The following is a 17958-nucleotide window of genomic DNA, read 5'->3' as shown; positions in this document are numbered from 1 at the left end:
TTTACTTTCGAATTTACTATGTAAATTTATTGGACGATGTATATAGGAACGATGAGAAAGCAATATTGGAATTTCCGAATTTCAGACGAGAACAAAGTGGCCTATGGTTTCGTGTCCCCGTCGCCGTACGGACCAGTCGGTTACGGGCCGGCCGTCGGCGTGGGCCCGGTTCCAGTCCCCAGCGACGTCCCCGGCTACGACGAGGGCCACCCGGTGCCTCTCTCGTCCGGCGTTCCACCGGGGATGTTCGAGGACGAGGTGCACCTGCAACGCTTGCAATCCCGACACCCGGTGGTGCCTGGTATGGCCAGCCCGTTGGACGACGACCAGAAATCCATGCGATGGCGCGATCCGAACTTGTCCGAGGTCATAGGGTTCTTAAGTAACCCGAACAACATCATCAAAGCGAATGCAGCGGCGTATCTTCAGCATTTATGCTACATGGACGACCCGAACAAGCAGAAGACGCGAAGCTTGGGCGGGATACCGCCCCTGGTGCAGCTGCTGGATCACGACAACCCGGACGTCTACAGAAATGCCTGCGGCGCGTTGAGAAACCTGTCCTACGGCAGACAGAACGACGAGAACAAGAGGGCCATCAAGAACGCCGGGGGCGTACCGGCCTTGATCAACTTGTTACGCAGAACGTCGGATGCCGACGTTAAGGAACTTGTCACTGGAGTTCTGTGGAACTTGTCCTCGTGCGAGGTGAGCGACGGTTGTATAGCAATTAAACGAAAACAGAAACTCTTGTTTTGACAAAGGAAGATTAAAATATTCCAAGTCCCGTTGTTTTATATTCTTGAAGAATAGAAAATGTTTCCTTCACGTTTCCGACTGTGGGACTCTGTTCATGTTTTAGGACTTGAAAAAGTCGATAATCGATGACGGGGTGACGATGGTGGTGAACAATATAATAATTCCGCACAGCGGATGGGATCCGAGCTCGTCGAGCGGGGAGACCTGCTGGTCTACTGTGTTCAGGAACGCTTCCGGCGTGTTGCGAAACGTTTCGAGCGCGGGCGAGTACGCGAGGAAGAAGCTTCGCGAGTGCGACGGTCTCGTCGACGCTCTGCTGTACGTGGTCAGATCCGCTATTGAAAAATCTAACATCGGTAACAAAATCGTGGAGAACTGCGTGTGCATTCTGCGAAACTTGAGCTATCGCTGCCAGGAAGTCGAGGACCCCAACTACGATAAGCACCCGATACAGTCAACTGTTCAGAACAGGGTGGCAGCGCCGGCTAAAGGTAAGATAAAATAATACTTTCTTAGAAACCGAGACCAATCTCTTTTTGTAATGCTCTATCTACTTAGCTGCAACCAAATTTTTCGACTAACTCAGAGACACTTTACTCGTTCGTTAAATCACTTGGATTTAAATATTATCGTACAAAAGTATCATTCAATGATTTTGACAAAATTAGTTCTTGTAAAATTAATTAAAGACAATTAGAGGAAGAAATTACTAAATAGAACATTCCTCGGATAGCTGCGATGATAGTTTAGCGTTAAAAGTGTTTCAGCTAAGCGGGTTTCCTCACAATCAGTGGGCATGTGGCGAACCACGCATGCGGCCGAATTGTGTGTGTGTGTGTGTGTGTGTGTGTGTGTGTGTGTGTGTGTGTAACAATAAACGCTTTGATGATAAACGGCCGGATGATAAGATAACGGGAGGATAGGGTTTAGATTTACAGTCTACACCTTCGTTGACTAAAAGAAACGTAGATGTATGTACATGTTCCATTGCAATAATATAGAGAATGATGTGAATTATATGATTATCGTTGAGATCTGCGAAATATGTTCACGTTTAATGAATAAAAACAATGTACCTACATCTGTTTGACAGTACTGCACTAGGTAATGATCGCAATGTCGAATCAGGGGGATTTTGCACGCTTCAGATGAACATTCAGAGTGTGAAATTTGAAAGGGTAGTGATTACATGAACGTAGTTGGCCCCGTATACCTTTTACAATCTGTACTAGAACGATAATCCACAGCTGTGTATTATACTTCGTGAACCGTTCGTTGTGATGCTTAAGTCGATATACCGCTTACACGTCCTTGATGGTAAACCGTAATTGGGTGCGATCGTGATAATTAGACTGAGGATTTGTGTATTTAAAGAAAAAATGACTTCACGAAAATTGACAGGATGTACATAAAGGAAGGACGGAACCTTCGAACGAAAAATCCACAGTCTAGCGATAACGATGCGATAACTCATTAGTCATAGCACCGTAAAAATCAACCGAGTACATACACTGATCTCTTTCTTTCCCTTAGCGTTATGATTTTCGTATTGTTCCTCTCGATCCTTGTATCATAAGTTTTCCTAGTATGTTTTATAGTACGAGGATAAAAAAATTAGCGTGAGATAAAGAAAAACGTTTTACACCCTTCCTAGTTTAGCATGAATTAAAATGTGTTTCAATCTTTTTAGCATACAGTTTATGTCAAGGTAAGACATCATTGTACTTCCAATTTAATTTCTTCTACATATTCAATTCTCTTTCTTTTTTTCTTCTTCGTAATTCCAAAATATATAGTGCATGCCTCTCTCCATGGACGTTGCTCGGTGATTTTGTCGATTCGGCTAATCAACCGATAATTCTCGTTATTTCAAGCTCATACTATCTTCGGTAAATACTTCGAATTAATCGATTATAATTACCGTTTCAATATTGATACGACGATTTTAATCGGGGAACCATTACATTTAGATAGATTTCATTACAAAAATACCTGTAAATAGATGAAACGCAATGGTCATAGTATAGAACCTGAATGCATTATACAATACTCAGTAGCATTGTTAATAATTAATCCAAAGCGTTTTAATTAATTTAATTAGCGGGCGATCCGTAATAATGCATCCTTCGTTGCGCATCCTGCATATGGCTGTTTTTACGATTGGCTGATTTGTAATTAAATTTTGCTCCAGATATTAGACTAATTTTTTAGCCCGACAGAGTTTATTGGAAATAGTTCACCAGAAACCATTGTAAATACTAACGAAGTCCAATAATCCTGGACTGATAGATTTACTTCTCGATGTCGAATGATGCGAAATAAATTGTGAAATACTTCACAATTTTATCAAGACATTGATCGTTATTATAGTCTTTCAATAGAAGTAGCGTTATATTAATAAAGAATTTCCTTCGTTAGTTGATGTAAGTTTCTTATCGGTATGTCCTAGGCGAGAACTTGGGTTGCTTCGGGGGTAGCAAGAAGAAGAAAGACGGTCAGCCCGTACAGAAGGAAACGACTGCGTCGCGCACAACCACCCCGAGAACGGAACCAGTCAGAGGGATGGAGTTACTCTGGCAGCCGGAAGTGGTACAGTCGTACCTAAAGCTGCTGCAGTCTTGTTCGAATCCGGAAACCCTCGAGGCAGCCGCCGGAGCCCTTCAGAATCTCGCTGCCTGTTACTGGCAACCGAGTATCGAAATCCGTGCCGCTGTCAGAAAGGAGAAAGGACTTCCGATTTTGGTCGAATTGCTGCGGATGGAGGTACCGTATTTTTTTATACTTTTTGATTAACCAGTCAAATTCATCGATCAAAATATTTGTTTGATTCCAGGTGGATCGCGTGGTCTGTGCGGTGGCCACGGCACTGAGGAACCTAGCGATAGATCAACGCAACAAAGAGTTGATAGGAAAATACGCGATGCGAGATCTCATTCAAAAGTTACCCTCGGGAAACAACCAACACGACCAGGGGACCAGCGACGACACGATCGCTGCGGTTCTAGCCACTCTGAACGAAGTGATAAAGAAGAATGCAGAATTCTCGCGGTCCCTATTGGACGCAGGCGGTGTCGACAGACTGATGAACATCACCAGGCAACGCCAGAAGTACACGCCGCGTGTTCTTAAATTTGCAGGTAAGAACATCTTCAACATCACCAAAGCTAATAGCAGCCGTAAATAATAGAACGGGAGGAGAGAGTGGAACTTTAAGAATTGAGAATTCGTTCGTTCGTTCATTCGTAGGACAAGTGTTGTTCACAATGTGGCAGCATCAGGAATTAAGGGACGTATACAAGAAGCACGGCTGGAAGGAGCAGGATTTCGTAACGAAAACGGTAGCGGCACGGAATTCAGGGCCTAATTCTCCCAATAATGCGAACAGGTAACCATTTTAAGCAACTTGGTGATCATCAAATTATTATTATATTGAATTTATTATTTGAATCGATCTTTTATTTCAATTATTTCCGTTTCGGGACTCTGCGCTTAATCTATCTTACGTATATGTTTTCTCCGTTCGTTTCGACTTTGTTCATTGATTTCGTTCTTGGAAGCAGAGTCCTTTTTTTGTAATCATTTGTCGGGATCGCTCGATTCTACGTTGAACGTAGCTATGATTGTAGCACGCTGAACCGACCGATGGCGAGCCAGGGTAGCACCAGATACGAGGATAGAACGATTCAGAGAGGGAACATGAACTCGAATAACGTCGGTCGACCAACCATATACCAGCCCGTAAGTAATAACAATTAATGGTACAGTTGAACACATTCAAAATTCAAAATGAAAAGTACGTTTCGGATGAAACGTCTATTATGGATTGTACGGGTTCCCGTTCGAAGTTAACTCGTTCGATTCGCAGTTACCATGACTCGAAACGATTGGGAAACATAAAATCGTCCAAAAAAAAACTCATAACGATCAACTTAGTAAAATTTCTCAAGTCGGACTTTATTTGCTGCGTGATTAGCTTCGATGTACGATTTCAAGCAATTGAGAATAATAATTATTTAGAAGATACGAACGGTAAACATTGCAGAATAAATATTACGCAAAATTTATCTGGTCAAATTTGACAAGAATTATAGAATCGACTTATTTGTAGTATGAATCTCGCTGTCTTCCTTTTTTTTTTATTTTTCTTTTTAATACAGGAGCAATAGCAATACTATTAATCTTCTAGACTTAGTTTTTAAGCCCGGAGACGAAACGATTTTGTTGTTTTTCCCCATTTTTTGTTAACTGTGTATATTATACATATGTGTACGTGTATTTGAAAACAAATAAAGAGAGACAAGGCGTTTCTTTCTATGAAACGCTAGAACACACTTAGTCGAGAAAAGTAATCGCTTTTATTTATACGATATTTATTCGCTCGCACGAACAGAAAGAAAGTAACGACTGTAACGAGATCGGAAAGCTCGATCATACAAAAAGACAACAAAGGTATATAGAAAATACGACACACGGAGACACCTCACCTCACATAGTTGTGATACAAAAAGAGAGCAGTTACTTAACGAGCATTTATCATAGGTGTATAAACTAAGTCAATTAACGAGTACCAAGTATTATTCATTGCGGTTTCGTTTCACGTGAAACCGGCATTATCCGTATAGAGTTAACACAGTATTACCATAGAGAGAAAAGGAGAAAGAGAGAGAGAGAGAGAGAGAGAGAGAGAGAGAGAGAGAGAGAGAGAGAAAGTGTGAGAGTAGAGTGAGTGAGTGAGAGCGAGAGAGCGTAAAACAGTCCACGGAATTACCAAATATCTAACATTTTTATATTATAATCGATACACGAACGTATACACGGACAAAACGTATTTAATCATATTGTAACGAAGAGAGGATTCACGTCGCTATGAAATTAATTAAATCATTAAATGGAATTCTTTGAACAAGAATTAGACAATTCTCTCTCTCATATTTTACAAATTTCAGAAGAAACGTTTAATCGCCTTGCGGCCACGAACGAGATATCTATCGTACAGTTAATTATTGACGTTAGCGAAAAGTATTTTATACAGAAGTTGTAGGCACTGACATCCTCTACAAGAAAGATTCTATGCATTTTTTTTCTTACTCTGATATTTAACGAGTTAAGTATGATTAATCAGCATTTTATTGGTACTGACAAAATCCGGCCGTTCCACTGCCGAAACTATAAACTTTCAACAAGTTATAAGAAGAGTTAATGAGTATTTGACAAAAAACGATAAAACAGTTTATTGCAAAGTACTCATCGTATAGAACATATTTGTATTTGACGACTGGAGCTATAATTTCTACCTGAAACATTTTTTGCTAGGACGTAGAGCAAGTTCTCGCACTAAACTATTTTAATTATTAATTAAACGAATCTCTGAGTTTCCAAACACAGTTTTGAGAAACAGGATACAAGTACGGAAATTGACAACATTGATTCGTTAAACGACGTGAATTCCTTCTCGGATTGCCGGTTACACCCGCAAACATGGTTTTTTTTTTCAACGAGTATTTCGTGCTTCATGTTTTTTGGACACTTTACACCTACGAATTGCGAAACGGAGAATTATTCGGATTCGAATTTTACATACATAAACGGGACAACAACGATTCTTTTATACGATCGATTATTATTCCGATTGGTGAATCTGTCTTCTTTTTATTAACCACGTAATGTTCGGAGAACGTTTATATTATTTACGTCTAGCGTAATGAATACGATAGGAAGAAAATACATTTACGTACACGGAAAATTCGAGTTGTTAGAGTTTGAAGTGTGTCTCGCATGACTCCACGATTGTAATAAGGAATTAGTTGCTACAGGACCAAATACTCGACACTATACAGCAATTAGGAAGCGCGTCCAGCTTTCGAACCTTGCTAAGTGTTTCAAAATCGACGAAGTCAGAGATTTCCCACACGAAATTGCGTTAATCACTTGCCTCGCGATACCGAGTTATGAAATAACAATTCATTCTTCTACAGGAATTTTAAAAACATTTCAATATAAATAATGGGATCCTAAGGCAATGGATTAATCGCGATAATTTTATCACGAGATGGAAAATGGGAAGATTTCGCGAAGAAAGGGCTGATGTCCGTTGCCTAATTGACAGTGATTACGTAGTAGAAATACGTAGCGCGACAGTGTACTCGCTCGTTCCACAGAACAGAATTATCGGCAGAAGTCTATTTAGACGGGAGTTGATTTTTCCAAATCCGATACACGATACGATATTAAACAGATTGAACGTAATCTATATATACATGTGTGCAACGTTCGGTTTTGGATTAAACGTACGTTCCAATGGTCTCGGAAAAATATAAATGCATGCAGAAGCACAAAGATTATTTTCTATCCTCCTTCTTCCTACTTCTGAGAAGATCGATATCGGCCGAAGATGCATTAAAGGGAAAAATTACCAGCGCGAGGAAAACATCTTTTTTTTTTTCCATTGTGCGAACGAACACGTATATATAGATACATACACGTACATACACGCACACGTACACTCGTTAACCGAGTTTTATCGTACGAGAGAAAAAGCTAGACGCACCTCAGAAGCATGGTTTATAGTGACACGTTGACTATTGCACGAAAACTTATTTATAATCTATTTATATCCAAATTAATCGAGCATAATAAAAGAGTATCTGACAGTACCCATCGTTCTTTCACCTTTTCATATTTACGCATTAGATATCGTTTAGAATTTATTACTACCCTTCACCCTTTTAACATCCTTATGTCTTCAGGTATCTAATTTTACTTCTTTATTTAACAATCATCTACTAATAAAATTAACGTAGTCAAAGGGTTGACCAGGGGCAGATAAGGAACAGACCGATCAAGAGAAGGGTGCCAGATAAAAAGAAAACGAATAAGAAAACCGGGCCCATTTCCGCGAGCGACGACCCACCCCCGGCACGACGACCCTCTAAAAAATGGAGAGGGTCGTCGAAAAGAGAGCAGCCAGGGCTGTAAACTAACCGTTGGCTTGTGTGTGTGTTGCAGCAACCGAAACCCGGTGAGCCGCTCTACGCGCAAGTTAACTTGGAGAAGAAAAAGAAGCGGCAGTATGAGCTGGGGGTGGGCCAGGCGCAGGTTCAGGGCCCGGTCGTCGGCTCGGGTGTTGCCGGCGGTGGGCCAACCGCCGGTCAATGGGTCGCCGACGGTGTGGGTATCGGCGTTCCCGACGGCTCCGCCGCAACAGCGACGGTTAACGTCCCGCCGAACTCAACCGCCGCCTCCGCGGGCGATTCCTGGGTATAACAGCCAGTACAGGAGGCTGCTGTCTCTCCACCGAGAGTGCTGTCGCGTAGAAACCGATTTTAGTTGCCTACTGTTGCCTACAGCGAGGATCGCGCACTGACAAGAAACTCGGTGTCTCAATCAAGCTGAAAGTAACTTTAGAAGAAAGGTATTCGACGTAGAAGTCCGACTGCTTGCGCGTGTCAACAAGGACTGCAATCGAAATTATCGCGATTTGAACGAGAACTCGGCTTCCGAGTTGGAAGAGGGGTGTAAGGGTAAACTCGCTTGGATGGGTGTCTATGTAGAAGACGATTCGGCAGCTATAATTGCTCTAGGGTACGTTGTGATTTAACGGTTGACGAAGAAGGGTAGATGACAGAGAAAGTAATTTCGGTTGAAAGGACCTTCGGTCGAGGAGGTTGACGTAGAGAATGGTTTGAGAACGGGGATTTTTATCGAATTTATCGTAACACAGTGATCGACAAGGTATTTGAAAGGAAAGACTGGACGTAGAGGGCATTTAGCGTAGAAGCGGACGTTCGAAATCGTTGTTTCTTGTTTCGTCGATTGTTTTATACTGTACTAGAAACGGTGGTATGATCAGGTGTATATTGGGAAACGGAAGACTGAGGTCAAGAAGGGTATAGAGGTGTTAGTGGTGTTCGAGTCATCGTGACTCTGTCTTAGAATGATGTAAGGGAGAAGGAAAACAGTAAAAAAAAAAATATAGGAAAATAAAAATAAAAAAAGAATCGCACTTCGCACCCCACGTTATCGATGTACGTACACTAAATAGACACGGGAAACGTTTGTTGAAGCGACTTGTCCGACCACATCCGCAGCAGTAGTCGCACTAATGGCTCTAAACCTTCATTGCACAATTCTAAATTAATATAATATATACATACTATATACATACGTGAATATAAATATAAATATACGTGTATATGTATATTTTAAAAGCGGTACCGTCGAGGAATTAACGGCCACCGATAAAAAAGTACTACTAAGAATTAAGTAGTTACGGTATTACGCTACAAATGATCGACTATTAATTAACTATTAATAATGAATATCGGAGTAACGTGGTCGCGCTATAAATACACGAGAGTATGAGAGACACGAATGAATATATTATATATACAGATAGATATAATTATATAGAATTATATATTATACACACGCGCGATTTACTATTATTATTATTATTATTATTATTATTATTATTATTATTATTATTATTATTATTATTTTGTATTATTAAACGTAAACTTCTGAGGCTGTGGGTGTGGCGTGTAAACACGAGGATGCCGAATAATTGTATTTGTTAGCTGCGCTTCGTTCTTTTTCGTTTTCTCCGTATCGTTTTCCAAGAAAGAATGCGTGAACGTGAAATAACGCGTTAGGGATACCACGTGTTGTGTGAATTAGTATTGATAAAATGTTGTCTGCCTGCCCGTATAAAACTGTCCACTCGCGAACGTAGAGACGTAAGAATGAGAGAAGGGGCGAAGATGAGTCCTTTCTCGTTATTGAGAGTAGTCTTTCACCCTCGAGCCCGTGAGAAATAATATCGTGAGAAGCGAGGAGATTTTTAAATTTAGGATATGAAGAAAGAAATTTTTCAACCTCGTAATGTAGTTATCTTATTCTTCGCTGTTCCAATTCCTCGACGTAATTTTACCTACACAACCGTGGAAATGGGTGCGGGAGAGTACGGGGGGGTGAAAGCGAGCGAATTATATAAAACTATAAAAAAGGGTATATGTGATGTTCAATGTTATCGAATGTTTGACAGAGATGACATTATTGATAGCCGATATACATATTATATATATATAGATATATATACATATATATTATATATATACAAATAAATATATCCTTGTTCTATTTCTTAAATAATATTATTACGACAGTTGAAGGGGAAGGAAGAGAGAGAGAGAGAGAGAGAGTGTGTGTTCGCGAATTATAGCTACGAGAGAGAGAAAGTATAACACCAATTACGGGAAAGCGAAAAATTGTTCTCCATCGATTCAGAATTATATATACATAGATCTATATATACATATATAAAATATACGTACAGACTGAGTCAATAATAGCTGTCGAGCGAAATGTCTCAAAGAAACTTTTGAAAATCGATCCTCCAACTCCGGCGAACGCAAAGTTCACACGTTGTGTTTCAGTAAAATTGATGATCCGAGTTGTTTTGTATAGCAACTATTATTGACTCGTCTTGTGTGTAGCGTCGCGATCGCAAAGGAAGAGAATTAAATTCCCACCGATCTCGTCGCTCGTTCGTTAAACCGGTCCAAGTGTTTGTTCATCCCTTCGGTGTCCCCTCGAGCCGCTATCACCCTCGTAGTCCGTGCCGAACTAGTTTTGTACATACACTCGCCCCATCCGTAGGCGAATTTTCACTCGCCATTCTCATCGATCGAACGAACGACGAGATCTAGGATAAGAGTAAAAGTCAGAGAGGAAGAGAAACGGCCGAGGGAAGTAAACACGGTATCGTCGTTATTCTACCAGATAAGAATCGCGTTGAATAATACAGTAACAATCTTCAAACGAGACGTTCTATACTCGGCAGTCGTTTGTTAATTATAATTAATGACGATTATGGAATTGGCTAATTATAATTAAAAACGGCAATCGTGTCTTGTGGTGAATAATTGTTATAATATTAATGGAACGACTGAGAACGCGATTTTGATCAATTATCGAGAGACAGATTCCTCCGCGAATCGGGAGGCACCCTTCGAGCTTATAGGCGCACTCTTGCTCGGCGATTACTCGGTTCATCGGCCACTCGAATCGTCTTTAAAAATAGCGTCGGTTTCTATTGACGCGCCAGCGGCTGAGAAATTAAATGCTCGTCGAGTGGGACTCAGTGTCGTCGTTCGAGCCGCTAGCAGATCTTCTGCACGCGAATAAATCCTCTTAGAGGACACCCTTGGACCATTCCGCTGAATGTGACACGCACGGCTCTGATTCGTCTGCCTTCGCGTTACGTATTTGAAAAATTCTCAAACTTATCTAAGACTCGATTTGTCGTTTCAGTAACGGAATTCTAAACTGATGAATCGTAGAAGTGATAGACGTATTACCTCGAGATAGGAAATGTAACGAGTAAAAATGGAAGAGTCTGACCAAGCATTACGAGATTTCGAAGATTAAAATACGTATCGGGGATGGTAGCGAATTAATCCTTTCTCATTTCGACGATCCCGAAGATTCTTTACAGCGTGACGGATTAATTACTGTTGGATCGTTAGAGGATTATTTATTATCAGAGCCGCCACGATCGAACACGAACGAATCGAGATTTTGATATCCGCTTTTTATCGTTTCTGTGTACCAGCGTTTCTAATTTTCTACGAGGATTAACGAGCGACGAAAAGAAAAATAGAGCGAGAGAGAAAGAGAGCGTTGATGGAAGGAAGCGATGGATTTTTTTAAAAATGTAGTCTCGTGGAGTATGACACATTCGCAAAGGAAGAAACAGAAAAGTAATAAGTTAAGTTAATAAAGAGACACGCCATCGTGGTGAAAGAAGAACGATCGTCAATGGTACAACAACCGGAGGCTGAGCAAAAATGAAATTTGTATCTCTGTAAATCGCGCTGTGTCGAGTAAAAGAGGGGTCTTCTTCCATTTAGAGAGCTTTCTATCAGAGGGTCTTCGGCACTCTCTAAGTAGTTTTTAGTAGTTACGGTATTTTAGAATTAAATTTAGCTACGGAGAAGAGAACATATCTTTTAAGCAGTGCAAATAATGTGTGCAATTTTGTTCAAAGTATAGTTCGAGCGATGAATTTGATAGCTGAACTTTTAACGGTTGGAAATAATTGAAATGTGACACAAGTTCAAGCTATACAACTCTTCCTCGACGAGCAACAGGTCTTCTAATCTTGTGATAGTCCATGTTGGAATATACTTTTTTTTATAATCTCAAACTATATAGAGTACAATTTTCTCGGCACAGTCAACAATTTTATACGAGCGCATGTGTAACAAGTATTGTACAAACTGTTCTTAAAGACGTCGAATCCGTTCGATCTCAGGAAGCATATTAAAAAAAAATATATATTCTTTTCTTTAATCTTCACGAATTTTACTCGGGAAATTATTTCAGTTCCGTTATTTAAGAAAAACTACTAAAATGCTTCGCTGAGGTCGAACGTGAATTCTCTTTGAACGAGTCACTTTATCGATTCTTTATAAAAACGATTTTGTTATCTCTACTGTAATAACATGGAAAATCGAATTCGTTCAGGGAGGATTCGGAGACGATAGAATCAATGAACGCGATTTCAGCCACGGTTCTCAATAACGGAGGGAGGAAGAAAAAAAGGGAGTGAAGCGACGCGAAAATTTTTCTAACGCGGCGTCGCGTTTTATTAACTGTATAGCGATTTTTACACCCCGTTTTTTACGCGATTCTCGCCGGCCTACAAAGCTGAGCAACGGCGGACGAGAAGAAGCTGTGTGTTGCGTAGCCGCTTTCTCGCTGCACGGATCGCGAATCGATCTCGATCTCCTAAGAATTATTTTTTATGAAAAAAACCATGATTCTCAAAAGGACTGTTCTTCCTTTTTTTTTTATTTCCCACCCGTTCCCCGTACTTCCTTTCTACCAGGTGAAATCAATTTCGTTTGACACGATTATTCGACAAGATGATAAAGTATAAATTTTTGTTTATTCATTTGTAACTCGAGTAAAATTATCTCTTCGTAATTTAATTTGTTACGGTAAATTTAAAATGTAAACGCACTTTCTCCTGCGTACTTTCATGTCGTTGAAAAATGTTGATAAGGCGTCGGTGATCGATATCGATTTTCGAGCTGCACAGATCGAGGATCAAAAAATAATTCACCCGTTCATCGCCGATCATTGTCATCCGATCACTCGAGAAGACTGATTAGCGCAAAAATAGTCGAGTGACTCCATCAGATCGCTGCATCAGAAAATTTTCAGAGAACCGAGACAAGGGAGACTCGCTAGTGTTTCAACTGTTTCGTTGAAAATAGATAATCAGCCAGCTAAATGAGCTGGTAGTCGACCTCTCGGGCAACCAGAGGGAAAAGTTTCCGGTTTTTCGCCATCGCTGAGAGAAAGAGAAAAATGAAACACGAGAGAAAATGAAAAAAATCACGAAAACAACAGAAAGGAAAATGTCACGTATCTCATGTATACACACACGCATACACACATCACATATACATACGTGCATACGTAGACGCGTAGAGAGCGTGCGCGCGCAAGAGAGAGAGAGAATGAAAATGAAAGATAAAGAGAGTGACAGAGGCACGTGCATAACGAATAGAACAGAAAAAAAAAAGATAGGCTACAGTGCTGCATACGTATTTAAATTAAAAAGAGCATTAAATAAGCATGGATGTGCATTTTAGATGTATTAGAGGAATTTCACCACGCATTTAGTATTAATTGTAAAACGTAGTCCAAACTGTGGGTGGGTACGGGGAGAACCTTCGCCAGTCGTATTTGTCACATTAAAAAAAAGATATAGTCCTTGTTTTATTTAAAAACAAATTTTGAAAATTATTTCATTACAATTTACAATTTCGTTTAGACAAAATATTGAAGAATTCTGTACTAGCTTAAAGTATGTTATAGTGAGTTGTTCTAAGATGGAAAATTAATTCTTCTCTACGTCTCTGGACAAAAGTATCGTTCCTATTTCCGAATATTTCTCCCCTCGATACTCACCCTCGAGAGGATTTATCATCGTCACGATCATTATCATCGTCATCGTCGTTTTTATTTAACTCGTACATGTTTTACGCAATCTATCGATGACAAGCAAGTACTAAATGAAGTAGGTATAATGATATAATATTAATAATAATATATATATATATATAATTTGTTAAGACGGGGGACGAAGAACAAACATATTGTCATTATTTTATTGACGTCGTATTATTTATATCGGAGGAGTACCACAGTATATACAATAATTATTAAACGATAACAAAAAGGATCGACTAGTGTATTTCGAACCCGACTGATAACAATTAAAGAACTTAATTGCGCTGAAACCACCTCGTGCGTTTTCTTTTTCATCCACCCCCCACGAAATTCCTTGAAGTCGTCAATTAAAAGTATTCTTTAACAACTCTTTTTTTAGTTTAATTCTCTCTTTATCTCTTTGTTCTTTTTTATATATAAGTAAATATATTCGAGAACAACTTACTTCAGTCACGCTTTGTAACGCAGGAAAGAGGATTGAAACGCATCGATTGATCCGAAACGAATCAACTTCGTTGAGGGTTTGTTAACGAGAATGTAGATTGTCAATTTACAATCGCAAATGACAAATTCGAACGGGACAATCCTGCGATTCGCAATGAATTTACCGAGGAACGTGTTTTATGCAAATATCTCATCTTTTCTTTTAGAATGATATTCTTCCCGAAATGAGGAGAAAGAATATCACTGAATGATAAAACTTTTTACGAAGCAGGATGGATGCCTGCCGGGCAGAAATTGATATCGATTCTTTCGTTGGAAGAATAAGTTCGCGTTAAAGAAATGGTAGCGTGTGATAAAGGTTGATTGTATTTTAACAAGAAAAACCTCACGGCTCGGTGAACACCACCACCTGCTCCGCGTGCGATAAGAGACCACCACCGATGCATGCTTCTCTCACGTAGGGGATTCGTTCGAACGCTAAAGCCGCTTGCTAATTTTTTTTTTATTAAACGAGAACCCTTGATCAGACGTAAAATACGAAACAGCAAATATCGCTTTTACAATGATTACGTTCCTTTTTGATTCTAGTAAACAACGCCACTTCTACACGTTTCTACTATTTCTATAAATAAAAATGGTATGTGAAAGTATGCGTAAGTTGAGTTGCATCTCCATTCCTTCTATCTAGTTTTCTCTTTTTTTAAAGCTTTTTTATTTTCTCTATTGAACCACTGTTTCGACTGTTAGAAATTAGATGAGAAATTGTTTCGATCACCCTTTCCACGGTTTCGTATCCCGTTTCAATCAATCGGTAGCCTAGATTCCTGTTCATTTCACACCCCCGTGGCTCGCCTCGCGTCATCCCCCCATGCGCGACTGAGTCCTTCGGTGGAACCCCGTGAAAAGATCCTCGCCACAGTTTCACCTCGACCATCAAGACCATAAGAAGCTCTCCAGGGAACAATCCCAAAAATTGTTGGTTAAAAAAGCAAACAGTACATCGTTACTCGGACGTTTAATTGAAAATTCAACAATTCGTTAAGGAGGTTTGTCAGTGAAATGTGTAAATTAAAAAGGTCTTGCAAATTATTTAAATTCAATGGTTAATGTGTAATGAATATCCTGTTAAAATTTGGAGTCGATCTACAATCTAGTATCCGAGAAAAATCAATATGAAAAATGGGTTCTTATACACGCATTCTTATGGAGAAGGTCCAGAAAGTTTACTTAAAAGTTAGATATCATATCGAAACACAATTAAGATGTTAAAAAAAAGCTATGAAACATAAAGCTGAAACAATTCCTCAAAATCTAAAAAAATATTTGACTATGTTCACAACACGGTTTGTTTAATAATTTAATGATTAATAGATATTTTATTGCGATTGAGCAAGCTATTCAATACAGTAGTGGCCAATATTCAGAGTCGTTGCTTATTCTTAAGATCGTTTTAAGCATTTGCTTACGTCTCTGTTCCGTGTGCAAGACAAGGACTGGAAATATGGGATAGACAGGGATAGCAAATTCTTAATCTTAAGAGTAAGAAACGACTCTGAATACGAATAAGCATAGGCATACCATCCGCACCTCGTGAAATCTGACGAACCTCCTTAAGCAAGTTGATAATCGACGCCCCTTTTGACTGAGTTATCAGTTGTTCAGTGTCATGACTGATGTGAACAGTAACAATATGACTAAGGAGGTCTCGAAAAAGTCATTCGAACACGCGAAAAGGGAATTGCGTTCGCTAGTGACGAAAATCGAAGGGGAGAGCCTCGTTAAGAGATCAGTGAAATTATTTTGTGCGCGCCGGCTGCTGCGATCCGGAGGATCGAAACTCAACAGCTGGAGACACCTGTGGATCTTGTTGATCCTCGCGTGGATTCTGGCCCAATTCCTCTGGAATTACGCGTACACGATGCGGTATGATAAGGTGAGCTGCAACCGATTTTACTGATTTAATTCTTTTTATGAAATCTATATCTTCATCCTCTTTCCTCTTATTCATTCTTAATGTTGCTTATCAATATCATTTTGATCTTCATGAATTCTTCGACACAATCGCTTTCCCAAATAATACAATAAAGGACGTTTCTTTCGCGTTCAATATTAATAGAATAATTGGCCATAAAGAATGGAATATTTTTCAAGTGCCTGGCGGAGTTGCCTTCGTTCACGCAGAAAATATTTCGGCCAGCTGAGGACTGTTCGATTTGTCAGGACGTTCAACAGGTTGACAGGATATCCAATGTGGATCCTGCCGTTTTTGAGGAACGGTATCATCCCTAAATCATTTAACATCCATCCTATTCTACAATTCGTTTGATCCACTTCGTATTTTAATCTCGTTCAAACAATCCAACGAATAGTTACGCGTATTCTGGAAGGCCCGTGGTTGTAACTGACGCGATGGTCAACTGGACAGCGACGAAGGCGTTCTCGTTCTCGTTTTTCAAGTCGTTGTACGATGGACAGGATGCGAACTGCCAGTTCTTTCCTTACAAGACCGAGTTTAAAAGCCTTCAGGATGTTTTCGACATGAGCGCCGAACGAGCTTTGCTACAGGAAGGGACGAGGCCGTGGTACGTGGGTTGGTAAGTGGCCAAATTTTTTTTAATTTGGTCCATGTTCAAAAGGTACGAGGAACCCGTTTGACACGAATGCGACGAGTTTCTGGGTAATTGTTTCACGGGATGAACACGGGGCCGATGTTAACGTTGCGCTTGTAAGCTCGTTAGCCGGATTGTGTGCATACGCGCGAGCTTTAGGGCGGTTATCGAAGCCACAAAACTGCCCCCGTTCATGGGCACTCCAGATACTCCCCCACCAAACTTTCCAGTCAAATTTTAGTGAAACTCTCGAATGCATTTTACGTCAACAAAAATAATAATTATAATTGAAGGAGTAACTGCGACGAGGAAATCGGTAGTGTATTAAGGCAATACTATCAAAGACCCTACTTCCTGCCCGATACTGCTGAAACGGAGAAAACCGATTGGATTTTTATGGGAAGTCATGGTTACGGCGCACCCATACACGTAAGCGTCTCCATCGCATATTTTTTTTGTACACGTATTCTATTATACGTATTTTTATCATAGGTGGACGACGTGGAACATCCCTCGTGGCAAGCACAGATTAAAGGCGAGAAACTGTGGATTTTGGAACCACCACGAGAGTGTTATTACACTTGCAATAGACTGGAAGTTGTCGTGCATCCCGGAGAGATAAGTAGGTACTTCGTGTTCTACCCTTTAATCACGATAATCGTTTCGGTCAATTTGTTGAATAGTTGTTCTGGATACTAACCGCTGGTACCATCAAACGAAGATCGTTTCCGAAGAAATGAGCATTACTATCGGTGCTGAATACGATTAAAGAAGTGTCTCATTAATTAATATATATAGTGCAGAGATGAATAAAAGTATTTTGCTCGGTCTAATATCGTCTCCGTATTAATCAATAATTTACGCCCATAAAACAGAATTTTCGTAAGACTAGGAGAAACCGATCCGGATTCTTCGTGCGAGCAGTTGATCGGTTTCCTATCCTCAAGAGAGAGAGTATACGCGTGCCAGGTAACACATGATCGCGAGGGGCACACGCGTGAATCCTACAGGGGGGCTGACGAGGGTGTAACGGGGGTAACGGGGAACTCCCGTGGCAGTCACCACCTGCCGCCAGGTGTGGCCTCGACAGACATCTGCACTGTCGGGCCCGTGCCCTGTTTCC

At 40.2% G+C, this 17958-nt stretch overlaps 2 protein-coding genes across 18 annotated transcripts in view; both read left to right on the top strand.

Annotated features, from left to right (window-relative positions):
• Window positions 1–14876, top strand: part of p120ctn (adherens junction protein p120) — a 38356-nt gene extending 23480 nt beyond the window's left edge. For 5 of the 12 annotated variants that reach the window (XM_026812805.1, XM_026812804.1, XM_026812803.1 and 2 more), the window contains 8 exons: window positions 86–708; window positions 863–1250; window positions 2450–2467; window positions 3188–3522; window positions 3593–3896; window positions 4006–4144; window positions 4374–4497; window positions 7765–9205. In XM_026812805.1, the coding sequence (XP_026668606.1) occupies window positions 86–708; window positions 863–1250; window positions 2450–2467; window positions 3188–3522; window positions 3593–3896; window positions 4006–4144; window positions 4374–4497; window positions 7765–8022 (2189 nt within the window). In that variant the 3' untranslated portion in view covers window positions 8023–9205. Of the gene's footprint in view, window positions 1–85; window positions 709–862; window positions 1251–2449; window positions 2468–3187; window positions 3523–3592; window positions 3897–4005; window positions 4145–4373; window positions 4498–7764; window positions 9206–14432; window positions 14790–14814 lie in introns of those variants that run through there. The other 7 variants (XM_018023108.2, XM_026812801.1, XM_026812807.1 and 4 more) reach the window with 6 other exon arrangements.
• A 2-nt stretch (window positions 14877–14878) lies between these two features.
• LOC108624007 (uncharacterized) lies at window positions 14879–17668 on the top strand. 6 transcript variants are annotated; one of them, XM_018022931.2, is made up of 7 exons: window positions 14879–15201; window positions 15881–16159; window positions 16378–16502; window positions 16596–16820; window positions 17129–17264; window positions 17328–17457; window positions 17519–17668. In XM_018022931.2, exons 2-7 carry the CDS (start codon window positions 15893–15895, stop codon window positions 17602–17604), a joined length of 969 nt encoding a protein of 322 aa, XP_017878420.1. In that variant the 5' UTR covers window positions 14879–15201; window positions 15881–15892; the 3' UTR covers window positions 17605–17668. The 6 variants fall into 6 exon arrangements, with proteins under 6 accessions (XP_017878420.1, XP_017878419.1, XP_026668611.1 ...); XM_018022930.2 differs by having other exon boundaries at window positions 14879–15272; XM_026812810.1 differs by having other exon boundaries at window positions 14879–15302.
• The last annotated feature ends 290 nt before the right edge of the window (window positions 17669–17958 follow it).

This window comes from Ceratina calcarata, unplaced genomic scaffold (assembly GCF_001652005.2).
Source record: "Ceratina calcarata isolate Rehan_Ccalc_2016 unplaced genomic scaffold, ASM165200v1 scaffold297.2, whole genome shotgun sequence".
NCBI lineage: Eukaryota > Metazoa > Arthropoda > Insecta > Hymenoptera > Apidae > Ceratina > Ceratina calcarata.
This window is presented reverse-complemented; position numbering and strand designations above follow the sequence as displayed.

Coding starts and splice junctions, on each gene's coding strand:
- LOC108624007 (XM_018022931.2), top strand. CDS start 15,893: ATGACTGATGTGAACAGTAACAATATGACTAAGGAGGTCTCGAAAAAG. Junction 16,160..16,377: donor ACACGATGCGGTATGATAAG/GTGAGCTGCAAC, acceptor ATATTTTTCAAG/TGCCTGGCGGAGTTGCCTTC. Junction 17,458..17,518: donor CGTGCATCCCGGAGAGATAA/GTAGGTACTTCG, acceptor TTTGTTGAATAG/TTGTTCTGGATACTAACCGC.